At 45.2% G+C, this 12,787-nt stretch overlaps 1 protein-coding gene across 1 annotated transcript in view; it reads right to left on the minus strand.

The window, feature by feature from the left end:
- Positions 1-11,541: 11,541 nt before the first annotated feature.
- LOC126542079 (myb-binding protein 1A-like) overlaps positions 11,542-12,787 on the minus strand; it is a 63,420-nt gene continuing 62,174 nt past the window's right edge. The window contains exon 31 of the mRNA XM_050189083.3: positions 11,542-11,681. Coding sequence (XP_050045040.1) covers positions 11,570-11,681 — 112 coding nt within the window. The 3' untranslated portion in view covers positions 11,542-11,569. The remainder of the gene's footprint in view (positions 11,682-12,787) is intronic.

The raw sequence follows: 12,787 nt of genomic DNA on the forward strand, positions 1-12,787 counted from the left end.
CCTCTGTGTATTACATTATTTTTGTGTTCGCCAACTTTAACTTCTATTTCATTTTCATGCTGCATAAACTATGCTAAACACTGGCCCGTGCAATTGATGCGTGGTGGCAGGTTGCAGTTGTTGCTTCGTCAAGCGCTTGCAGCAACCGTGTCGAGGCCACTTCACCCTTTATGGACATGTTCTCTACAGGCAAAAAAACACACCTCCAAAAATCTTTCTTTCTTTGTTGAATTTTGGTTTTGAGCATAAAGTCTTTGGCTAAATGTATATCGTCAACACTGAATTACAGGCAGGAAGCATTATTTGTTGGATTAAAGCAGGAACAGATGAAGGTAAAGTTTGGCACACAACTTGCTTTCTTTTGAGAGCACGGTCAGAAGAGAGAGCACTACGCAAAGTCCTTGGCTTTAGTGGTGTCACACAGGTAATGTAGAAAACGTGAAATGCACACCTCCATTTCACATCTGACAAGAACTTTCTGTACGAGTTACTAAGCCGTGAATGGCTTGGGGTAAAGCCATTTCTAGCGTGCTGCTTGGCGTTGTGCACAGGCTATTGGGAATGGCCTGCAGAGGTGGCAACATGCAAGTTTTCTCGGCCAGCTGCAGCTGGCTGAGAAAGAAGAGAACCATGGAAGCCTATCACAACTGCTGCGGTGACTCATTTCGTAACGACCTTGAGGTGCCGCTTCAACACCCCCTCGGCGCCGTTGTGACTAAACGCGATCGGCGGACCAACTATTGTTACTGAACCCACCACCGCCGACATGGTCTCTCTGCAGCAAGAAGAGCTTCCCTAACAAAAGGGTACTTTGCGGTACGTGGGCCCCAGGATTCGTCACAGTCTGCTGACACTCTTGGCGACTACAGGACGCAAGACAGTGGACAAGTTAAAAAGCTTGAAATCATCAGATATAATACTTATGGGAGATTTTAATGCACCAGGCATTCACTGGCCCTCTCTCACTATTACCAGCGGCGACGTGTCACTCTCAAGAAAATTATTGCGCCTTTCCCTATCACTCGGTCTTAAACAGATTGTCCACGAGAACACCAGGGAAACGGCTGTCCTAGATTTAGTTTTTCTTGGCTCAAGTCTTTTCGACGGTGGCTTCCAGTGCTGCGTTACTGACGGGATTTCTGACCACAAAGCCGTACTGTTCTCGGTTTGCTGTATTGTTCCCAAACCGCGGATTGAGTACTGCACTTTTCGTGATTTTAGCCGCGCCGATGATGCTGCAATTACCGACACACTTAGCGAATCGTTTGAAAACTTTCATGAATTATCTTTGAACAATGATGTCAATGTTGCCGTATGGTTTTTTGAGAATATTGTTGAAACATGTATTAACCAATTTGTTCCCCTGAAAACAAAAAAGAAAAATATTAATTCACCGTGGATGACAAGAGGACTACTGCATTTATCTCGTTGTGTTTCGCGATTGCACAAATCTAAAAGAAATGGTAATCCTGACAAAATTACTGAGTTCAATGAAGCCAAGAAGGAACTGCGCCAGAAACTAACATCTGCCAAGGATTTCTAATATGCTGTTACTTTGCCAAAATTAATGAAAACAAACCCTCGTATGTTCTGGAAATCGATAATGCCAAGTAACAGCACAACTAACAGTTTAGTTGTTAAGGACGTGGCAGTTTCAGATTCACTCACGATTGCTTCCGCTTTTAACACGTATTTTCATTCCGTGTTCACACAGGATAACTCTTCACTTCCACCTTTTAGCTATGACTCATACCCTCCTATTGAAGACATCGTCGTCTCTAGCTCAGGTGTTCTGAACATGATCCTCCATTTAGATACTAAAAAGAGCTGCGGCCCAGATGACATACCCAATTCTTTCCTCGTTCGCTACTCCCTTTGGACAAGCATATACCTCTCCGTTATCTTCCGTAAATCATTATCCACCTCCACTGTTCCCCAATCCTGGAAGCTTTCTACGGTCATTCCGATATACAAATCCGGTAACGCTCAACTTCTGCAGAACTACAGACCCATTTCATTAACTGCTCACTCATGCAAGTTACTCGAACATATAATTTTTAAACACATCACGGAATTTCTTGAAAGCCACAATATCCTATCCAATTACCAACATGGTTTCCGTCGCGGATATAGCACCACTACCCAACTAATCGAATTCACGCACGATATTTGTCAGTCATTAGATTTACGCGGACAGATTGACGGCATTTTTGTTGACTTATCCAAAGCTTTCGACACCGTCCCACACCCAAAACTCCTCTACAAGCTTAACTCCATTCTAAATAACCCTTCTCTGGTTGGTTGGATACATAGCTTCCTAACCCAGCGTTCTCAGTCTGTGCAATTTAACGGCTCTATTTCCTCTCCTGTTAGTGTTTCATCCGGCGTCCCACAAGGTTCCGTTTTAGGCCCGCTTCTTTTCTTATTATATATTAATGACTTGCCGCATTGCGTGTCCGTTAGTATTCGTCTTTACGCTGATGATTGCGTCCTCTATCATAGTATTAACACACCAATGGATCATGATTTACTTAATGACTCCTTTGCAAAATTTTGTAGATGGTGCAAGGAATGGCAAATGAACATTAATTTCTCTAAAACTGTTTCCATGTCCTTCTCCAGACGCCCATCTCCATCACTTTTCACGTACACTTTCCATGGTCAAGATTTAAAAAGAGTAACCGAATTTAAATACCTTGGTCTTCATTTCTCCCATGACATGTCATGGTCGAAACACATTGACATCATATGTAACAAAGCTTTTAGACGTCTCGGTTACCTCCATCGTTCACTGCGTAAGGCTCCAAAGGATACCAAACTGATGACGTATAAAACACTTATCCGCCCCATTCTTGATTATGGCTGCATCATATGGAATCCTCGTAAGAAATCCGATATTAAAAAGTTAGAATCAGTCCAAAAGAAATCAGTGCGCTTCATTTTTCGCAACTATAGCCGAGATTTTTCCCCTTCTTCCCATTATACAGCTACAGGTCTTACAGTTCTTTCATCTCGCCGCCGCTTAGAATGCATGAAATTTTTACACACGCTGATTCATTCTGAGCGCCTTGATACACTAAATAATTATTTGAACTTTAGTCCACCTTCTATCACTAGGAGCTCTCATAATCTCAACCTTATCCCTTTCTTTTGCCGAACGGAGATGTTCAAGCACAGCTTCTTTCCACTGGCCTTTGAACTCTGGAATGCACTGCCTGGAAGCATCCGCTCTTTACCTATGCAAGAATTTTTGAAAGCAATTACATATACTTGATATTCATATTTCTTTGTGCCTGTATCTCGTTTTCTTGCTTTCCTTTTTTTTTACTACCCACTCCTGCAATAGCCTCACCGAGGCTGCAGTATGTATAAATAAATAAATAATAAATAAATAAACAACCGGCGGCCACGCTGCGGGGGTCAGCTCGGGGAATAAGACGCCTTTCAATACGTAAGCCCCAAGTTCTGCAGGGCCCGTCTCAGCTCGAAGGGTGCAGTGCAACTTGTGCGGAATGTGTGCGTGTAAACCCCCTTCCCTCAAAGGTGGGCCGGCTACGATGACTCGAACGTTACCCTCACCTAGGGATCTAGGGAACACTGAGTGTTTATAAGCGGCTGTTTGTCGGCTGCTAGGTGTGCTCGTGCTCGACAAGTAGTGTGTTTGGAGCTTCGTGCTCGCATGCTGTATGCTTTATCTTGCGTGCTCCATTTGGGAGTCACGCTAGACAGTCGAATGTATCTCTTGTTCAAATGTTAATATGTAAATAAATCCTGTACGCCTAGTTCCTCCCAAGTTCCTCTCTACGACCTACAACTCCTACAAATGGTGGCAGCGGCGAGATCGTCCTTCAAACTCTGACAAGGCGACAAACCTGTTACTAAAAGAAAAGCTTCCAGAAAATATTTTTCTTTCTTTATGCTGAATATTTTTTATTCTCTGTGTACTTTGCATATTTCAAACAAAAATAAACATTCCTTCAGGTGTTTCTACATCTCTTCCATAAAGGTTTAATAATGCATAGAAGAGGACAGCAATGCTGCATGTGCTTCCACCAATAAAATCGGAGGAGAAAGCCATGTGATTGTGTGGTAGGAGTGACGTGATATCCCGTACGGAGCAACTGTGCGGCTGTTCAGCCAACAACGCAGCTTAATCGGCAATCAGTCTCTTATAGGATACCAGCATTTTTGAATGATTAACATGCAAGGGTGGGATTACTGTGCCAATTGTGCCATTTTGATACAAACGCAAATTCCTGCGCCATAACAGCTTTGAAATGTGTGCTCCGGCAGGGGCCACGAACAAAGAGCGGATTCGTCCTTCAAAAAAGAGTGCAGTCGTTCACGTTCTGCACAGTTCGTCATCATTTTCGCGTTTTAACACCGAACTTTGCTGCGCTTTGAAAGCGCCCACAGCTCTGATAGCGCCCACGCAACAATGGTTGCTTGTATGCTGTCAAATGCTCATATTCTGCGGCCTAAAGCTCATGGCACGGCACGAAAACGCGCTCACAACGAAAGCAAAACATTATGCGCGCACATGCATGCAGACGCGCAGTGGGTTGCTGCGAACCCGTGCGATGGCTGCATTGAGGCTTCATTCTGTTATGCCCCATTTGGTTATACAGACAACCCACTCTAACAACATATTTCACATAGTTTAATCTCAGCGTTTGGCTACCTTTCACGCAAGAAGCCGCTTCGGGAGACCATCGCGGCGGCCGCGCGCAGTGGCGTTCACTGTACGTATTCGGTAAAGAGATAGCGTCTGTAAACGATTCTGTGCTTTCAGTTTGCCCAAGATTATTATTTAGACAGTAAAAAACTTCTCTCGTTTCGAAATTACTTACAGAAATGCCCGGGAGAGCTCGCACGTGGTGTTTTCAGTGAGCGCTGACAGCAAAACCTATGAAAAGCGCGCCGCGTGATCCCTCATACTACGCCAGCGAGGTGCTTCCAATAGATGGCGACTCCGTAACTCCTCGCCGCCAATAAGGGAGGCATGTGCTGCAGCTTTAGCTGCAGCGGGTGGGCGTCTCTGGGCCAGTATAACGTAAAGCTATTCCAATCTGTTCTTATGTGCCCGTATGGACGAGGTTCAAGCCACTTTGACTTATCGCGAAGGGCTAATGGCGGATGTGCAATAAAAACAGATTGGAATTGTTTAACATTATACCAGAAAGTTAAGCTTTATGTGCTTTACAATCGCTTTTGTCTATTGTGTAAAAATGGCTTTCAAGAAAAGTCGTAGTTTCTTCCGAAAAGGCAAAACATCAATTGCAATAGCGAATTAGTAGACAGCTAAACAAAGTAAGGATAATAGCTTTATCGGTCATATAAATTTGATCATTTGCTTACTAACTACATTAACAAGCGTGGTGTCACGCGCACACAAGCAAACATGAACGCACCTCACTCGATCACCATGCGCACTCGCTAGCTGTGATCGCTGTGAATGACTGGGCAGTGCCAAACCTGAACATGCAATACTATATGTAGGGAAAAGACATCAGCTTTGTGAGCATACCCTCCTTATAGAAATTTTTATAGTGGGGTCATTTTCCTTGTCCAGCTAACCAGCGTATAAAGGAACACTAAAAAAAGAAAAAAAGAGCTATACAAGTAAATTGCACTCCTACAATAACATAATGCCGCTTTCGCCATCAAGGGAGGCTTGGCAACCCTGAAAAGACGTAACAAAAGGCAAGTGGCAATATTGCCTTGAAGTTCCCATGCCAGCTCGGTAAATATTGACTATATTGTAGGGGTGTGCAAATACGAAATAGTTGATTTTGAATCGAATCAAGAAAAAGCCAACTATAAAAAAATTTTTCACAAACTTTAACGCTTACAAATTTTGGGCAAGGAATTGCAGTACTGCACATGTGAAGGAGTCTCCTGGCATTGCATAACATTAATGTAGCAAGCTATCACTAACATAGCTAGGTACAGAAATCGCGATATACAGTATGATCTACTCTATTTAATGGAAACGCCAAATTAGTGTGCCAGCTATGATTACAGTATACGAGATCTGGAAAATATGTTTTTATCAATAAAATTTATGTTGAATACAATCAAATGTATTTTTTTTCCCTCTGAATCTAATGAATTAGTGGCATTATGTTTTACTGAATACCAATGAGGTTCTCAGCTTAGTAGTGGACCTGTGTTTTGTGGCAATCTTTTATTTATTGCATAGAAAGTATTGCTTTCCAGTTTTTCTCCAAAATGCTGAAGGGCTGGCCCAATTTCATGGCAGGTGGGTTATTGTACAAGACCAATCTGTGCAACAGACAAAAGGATTGCGCATTGCATGACTCGAACATCGCTCTGCGCGTAGCTGATGCTGACGGTAATGAGCAGGCCCCGTGTGCATGTCAGGTTCGGCATGTTTTGCCATCTGTCAAAGCATCTGCAATCTGGAGGATCCACCCTCTGCCGTCTGTTGCTTTTGTTTGCGAGACTGTTTCTCGGCTTTCCAGGTCGTTCTAGGGATGTCCTCAGTTCGTCCGCTACGGGATGAGGACATTTTGACCATTTCAGGACATTCTGAGGATGTTTTGTGTTGTCTGGGGAGTGTCGCGTACGTGGCTGCTAGCTGCGAATAGATCTGCATGTCAATTTGGCACCACACCCTAGCTTTAGTCGGCCTAATAGCTGAGGCAGTGTTGACGAAAATTCGCTGCTGGCCAATGTGGCAATGAGCTGCAAGCATTCGCAGAACGCCTAGCTGCCGCTATGTTTGCACGGGTGGCTCATCAGTGATCAAACCCGAGATGACGCATGCGAGTTAGATTGATGGCTCTCGAAGTGTCGTGAAGTGTGTCGGCGCCCATATCCAACATGACCTACCTGCCTATCAGCAATGTAAAAGTTGGGGTCGGGCATGTCAAAAAGGGTAGCTGGCCCATGCCGCGTCGTCCAACTCATCCACGCTAAGGACGTTGTTGAACGGAGGAACATGTTCTGATCGAGAATGAGGACTGCTGGGTTTATTTACAATATCTACATGTAGAGTGGAGCACGTTACGTCTCATCAGTCTAGCATGACTGAATTAAAGCACACTGAGGAGTCAAAAAAGTCCGCTTAAAGGGCCCCTCACCAGGTCTGGCCATTTTGAACTGACCAGCGCAGGGCATACATTGCGCGATAGCAATCGTGTCTGCAAAGTATTACATCGCGGAAAGATCTGAAATACTTTGCAGACATTACATAGCGGAAAGATCTGAAATTTCAATCCAAACGTCGTTTCCCTCTTCACTCACGGCCATATACATACGGTGACGTAATCATACTCCTGCGCCTGCGTAATCATGTCCGGAAATGTATAGCGCAGGAAAAAAAAAAAACGAGAAAAAAAAAATGAAGGCGGGGCCTGTGACATATGCGTCACACGATCTGGAAGTCTGGTAGGGGAGAACGCAGGGAAGGAATTTCGCTTGCGAAGGCTATACAGGGTGAGTGGAGAGAGTGTCTTGCTTGGCAGTGAAGCCCACCTGCTGAACACATGGGTTTGCGGCACTGAAGTGTTTCTATCTCGAATATATTAATGAGCCGATTTGGAAAATTTTTGCGGCAGAACGCTCCCTAGAGGACACGTAACAATTTAACTTCCAGCGTATAACCAAAATTTGCTATGGGGCCTGGTGAGGGGCCCTTTAAGTCACCGCTGTCCTTCCTAGATCCCCAGGCCAGGGAAATCTGCTTCCTCCCTCTTTGTCCAATCGGATCGTCCAAAGTTGCCAAAGGAGCTGCGTTGGAGGGCGAGGGTTCACGCAATCACTCCCGCATCTTTGTTCACTGAGCACAAAGAAAGGAAGGGAACTTTGCAGTCAGAGATTGTCATGCTTGACTCAAACTGGCGCCTCTTGGTTCCTGAGATAATTTCGCAGTTAGCTAGCCACAGCATCTGTTAAACAACTTGACGATTACCGGAGTCCATGGGGGAATGCTGCAGAACACCCTTTTCCACGAGTTTTCTTGCAACAGCAAATCAACAAACAATACTCGATCCTCCAAATGCCTCACCTTGCATTCGCCTGTCTGAGGGGTCGACGCATATTTAGCTTCACGAAGCCATTCAATGCAATGTTGAAGGAGAGGCTAGAAGGTCACAACCCCCGCTGGCCGATCGTAACAGCAGCTAATCAGCCAGAGCTTCGACCATGCTTTCGCACTTTAAGAAATACGTGCTGCTTTTGTTCATGCTCCCTCTGTCCACGTCGCATTATCATTTCTATCAGTCCTGTCGACCAGAACAAACCTTGAGAGATGGCCCCAGCCGATGCGGGGCCCTTTTGCAAATTACGGTATTCTGGCACTGTTGTGTGCGATCCCCGCATCGGGCCAACGTCCGGGAGCGCTCGCAGTGACAAGGTCCGCTACCGCGTCAGCGGAGGCAAGCCCGTCTGTAGTGCACCGAAAACAAAGTGAAACTCGATCTCGCTTGGGCGGCATCAAGGCTCAAGCATGCATGAGCTCGGGGCTCCGCGGCGCACGCGACATTTGTCTCTGTGCGGGTATGTACACTGAATGTATCGAATATTCGAAAAATTGAATACAGTCGACTCTCGCTACAATGGACCCTGATAATCCGACAAAAAACCTCTGTTTTATCTGGTCTGTAATATCCGAGACGCCTCGCTTCTGAAACTTTCGTCACGATGTACAACTTTATTGCAAAAAGTGAGTAACGAGCATGCAAAATTAAAAAGAAATAGCAGTTTCGCCTGAAAGGCGAAGCATCGATTGCGATACCAAATTAAGCAAGATAAACGCGGCAGCAGCAGCGAGCGAACTGACCTTCATGCTGTCTCTCGCTTCCACGCGAACTTAACGTCGAAAGCACAGCGCATACGAAGCTACCAGCACTGGGCGCACTTTGTCCACATCACAGATCGCTTTCAAGATACGGCGCTCGCGCAGGTGTGCACTTTGTCCCCATTGCAGATCACTCTCAAGATATGATGGCTGCACCGTAAGCAGCAGTCGCCGGAGTTGAACCCCTTCTCTCTCTCGCCTCCCCCTCCCCTATGCCTCGCGTGCGAAAGACTGCGTGTTTTCCGCCCAGACTTCCTCCCTCACGCGCAGGATATTGAGCCGCGATCGTCGGCTGACCCTCGCTAGTCAGTCGTCAGCCCATTTTGATACGGCAAACGTACGTTTTAATGCAATAACATTAAGGGCCTCGTGTCGCAGAAAATCCGGCGTCGGATGTCAATTTTGGCAAAAAGATTTTCGAGCCACCCATGCCCACCCAGTGGAGCACGGATCACCAGTGAACATTCAAAGGACATCTTACAACAGATATTTTGACGTCCGTCGGATATCCACAGAAGTCTCAGTGATGTACTGCGTATGTCTGTAGGATTGTCTGACACAAAAGAAAAGCAAGTCCAAAAAAAACATCTATCGTACATCGACATGGGATATTTGGATGTCTACAGGAAGATTGAAGATAACCCATTTGACCACCAATGTCCAGCAGGGATCTGAAACGGGACATTCGAATGTTCCTTTGTGCTCGCTATTTTAACGCGACAGTGTTAAGGGCACCATCCTGCATCCTGCGATCAGTGTTGGACGTCGTTTCTACAAAAAGCTTTTCGAATCAGCCATGCCCAGGCCTCCCATGTGGTGCAAGGAAGCTACTGCACTAATTGAATTTCTCACACTAAAATATGCCGAAAATTGTAAAGTACTACTTACGCACAACCTACAGACGTGATAGTGTCGGATTGTAATTCAAGTATATGAGAAAAGATACTTCTGTGATGCAAAAAACTCAAAGAAACTCCTTTTTCCAGCGTTTCTACCATTCGTAGACCAGCCACAGCGTCCGCCATTTGCGTGCGCCTCCGCATGAGTTTGTCGGGGACCACGGAGCAGTGCGACCGGTTCCTTGCAATACCTCCAGATGGCGCTCGTCTCCACTGCATTGCTAGGTAGGATATTAGGCAGTATAGTAGAAAGAGCTTGGTGGCGCAATCCACCGTCCCGTTTCAAAGGGGACACTCATAATATCCATCCATCCATCCATTGCAGCTCATGCAAGAGGCTGCGTTTCTACCAGAAAGCCTGCCTTTGTTCATACCATTCGGGGCCAGTGTTACCCGTAAACATTACAGTTACATATGCCAGGAAGCGCAAGAAGTGGTCGGAGATATTTGAATGCTATCGCATTCTGATTTTGTAAAAAAATTGCCGCTCATTTTCTCCGCTGTAGCTGATAGTCCAGTGTGGCACAGTCCATTAAAAGCGAACTTCGTTACATTAATAGAATAGATAACGCAAATTAGGGCTGAAATATGGTCCATTATATCCGAAAGTCTGTTGTACCCGAGTCTGCGTAGACTAGAGTGTAGACTGTAGAGCGTAGGCTGTAGCAGACATTCGGTTCGCAAATCGAATTGTTCGAATGTTCACTATATTCGCATAACCCTACTTATTGCCTTCGTAATGAAGCACTTGGGACCTCAAGAATACTTCATTTTACAGGTCACTTCATTGTAAAGATTAAGCACCATAGTGCTAGCGGCGGAGTAGGCTAAGCACATTCAGTAAAAGAAAAGCTTCCAACGAGAATTCAAAAGATACTTGGTGAAAGAAGTTAATAATTTTTTAACTGTGCATTTCGTCCTACGGATTGTGCAACGGCCGACCTTATGACGTCGAAGTTCATGACGTAATACATGGCAAAACCTGGCAGATATGCAAGCTATAAATGCAGAGCATGGAATGCCAATGTTGCTTGTGCTGGTTTCTACGGCTAGTTTCCATAGTCTGCCGAGCAGAAGCGGGAAGATTGTTGTACCTGAATTTGCTATAGCTGCCGGTAGGCCACAGTTGTGCCACTTTTCGAAGTGTTCGACCGTTAGACCTACTGGGTTTTTTCATGGACCCTCCCGTGCGGTCACCATTGTAGTGTCAACCAGCAGCTGAGTGGCAGCTGTGGAGCACAGTGGAAGCATCGACGGGCGTTCTTTGTAAAGCAACTAATCAGCTCCGGGGACAGCTAAATTCTTTCATTGTACAGGCAAATTCGTTGTCGTGGTTTTCACTGTGGAGGCATTCACAATACATGTGAAGGATGGGCATTCGGACAAAACATACTGAATCCGTCATTATATAGGTTGTTTAGTTGTAGAGGCGTTCGACTCTGTCATAACGGAGCCAAAGATAACATGGCAAGTTTTGAGAACATTTACTGCGTGGGAGTTAAAAAGTCTGCAGTGTCATGCTGGGGTATCGGCATGAAATTCAGGAGTGGAAGTTTAGGCGATATTTTCTCTTGTAATCAACCTCCTGCTGCAAAAAATAACAAAAATTGAGTTTCGAAAGAATACTGTGTCAGTGTAAAGTGCTTTAGTGTTTCCCTTTAGTGCTCCTTTGTGGTGTGCATTTCTTGCTTATCATGGTTTCACATGCAAAAAAAAAAAAAAATTCACATATACCAGTAAAGACCAAGCTAACAAATTTTATGTGGCTTCTTTGCCAAAGACATAAAGAGCATAAAATGAGACGACAACAACAACAAAAAAGCCTAGATGCCCGTTTACTGAAGCTTCAAGATTTTCTTGAGTGTTTTTTTGGAGTGGCGTCGCCATTTAGCCCAGTTGATTTCCTCTTCTTGGATTTCGCAGACTTGGCACTCGTGTCCCCACTGCTCGTCTGAACTCTGCCAAGAAGAAGAAAGATTCTGCATTATAACTTTTCCTGCGCACATTTTTGCACTGCTACAGCAACTATACAGTCACCCATTAATAAAGCAGTGAAAGCAATTGTTGAGGGAAATGTAAACCAGATAAGATTTAATGGCTTAGATAGACTAAACCTCTCTGTAAATTTTGCTGTGGAGGCTTTACTGGGTATCACGAATGCAGTGTTTTCAGCTGGCACATTTGACTCGACTCTCTCCGACTCGCGCACGGCGGTCAGGGCTTTCTCGTCCGCTCTAGTTTCTAAACATGCAGCCGGCATAGTCAACAGATCAGTTCATATTAGTACGGCAGAAGAAACTAGAGGTCATACCATAGCGAGGTTCCCGGCCCACGTGAACGATCTAACCAACCAAGCGGGTTGCAATGCTAACTAGCGGGCCAACTGCCTGGCGCGTGAATTCATGAACCGCGCTCGAGCGAATGGTCTGGCTCTCCCGCAGGATTGCCCCTTCAAAGATAATCTTACCACCTTTCACGAAATTACGTCGCATTACAGACACAGCAGGAGGAAATTCCCTCCCCCCAGCCCAAAACTTAACAGGACTCAGGCCATTACTTTAAGGCTCCTACAGACCAGGTCCTACCTCACCCCCAGAGAGCTTAGTTGGATAGACCCAAACTTCCCACAGTCATGGTCCAAATGCGGTCACGCATGCTCACGCACAAGTCTAAGTGGGATGCCTTGCTGACTAGCTTGGATTTCACGAACCAACTACAGGCCGCCAGAGGGCTCGCGACGTCGCAGAGAGTTGCCACCTACCTGTCCCGTCGTGGGCGGAGCCATCAACTTGATTGGGGAGCCTTCGGTTCCACCCAATCAAGTTCCTCAGGACATTCTAATAAAGTTCTTGTCACTGTCACTGCTAGTTAACTTATTGCTTTCTGCAGTTTCCAAGGTAACTGGAAAACTGCTTTGCACAATGTAGAAGAGAGAACATTTTTTAAAATAAAGGGACACAGCAAATGAGTATATAAAAATAAAAGCACTGAATTAGCCCTACTAGTATTGAGTGAACATATTGGATTCTGTGTTTAAAATTTAACAGAAGCATTTCATGTCATA

This window comes from Dermacentor andersoni, chromosome 3, assembly GCF_023375885.2.
Source record: "Dermacentor andersoni chromosome 3, qqDerAnde1_hic_scaffold, whole genome shotgun sequence".
Classification (NCBI taxonomy): domain Eukaryota; kingdom Metazoa; phylum Arthropoda; class Arachnida; order Ixodida; family Ixodidae; genus Dermacentor; species Dermacentor andersoni.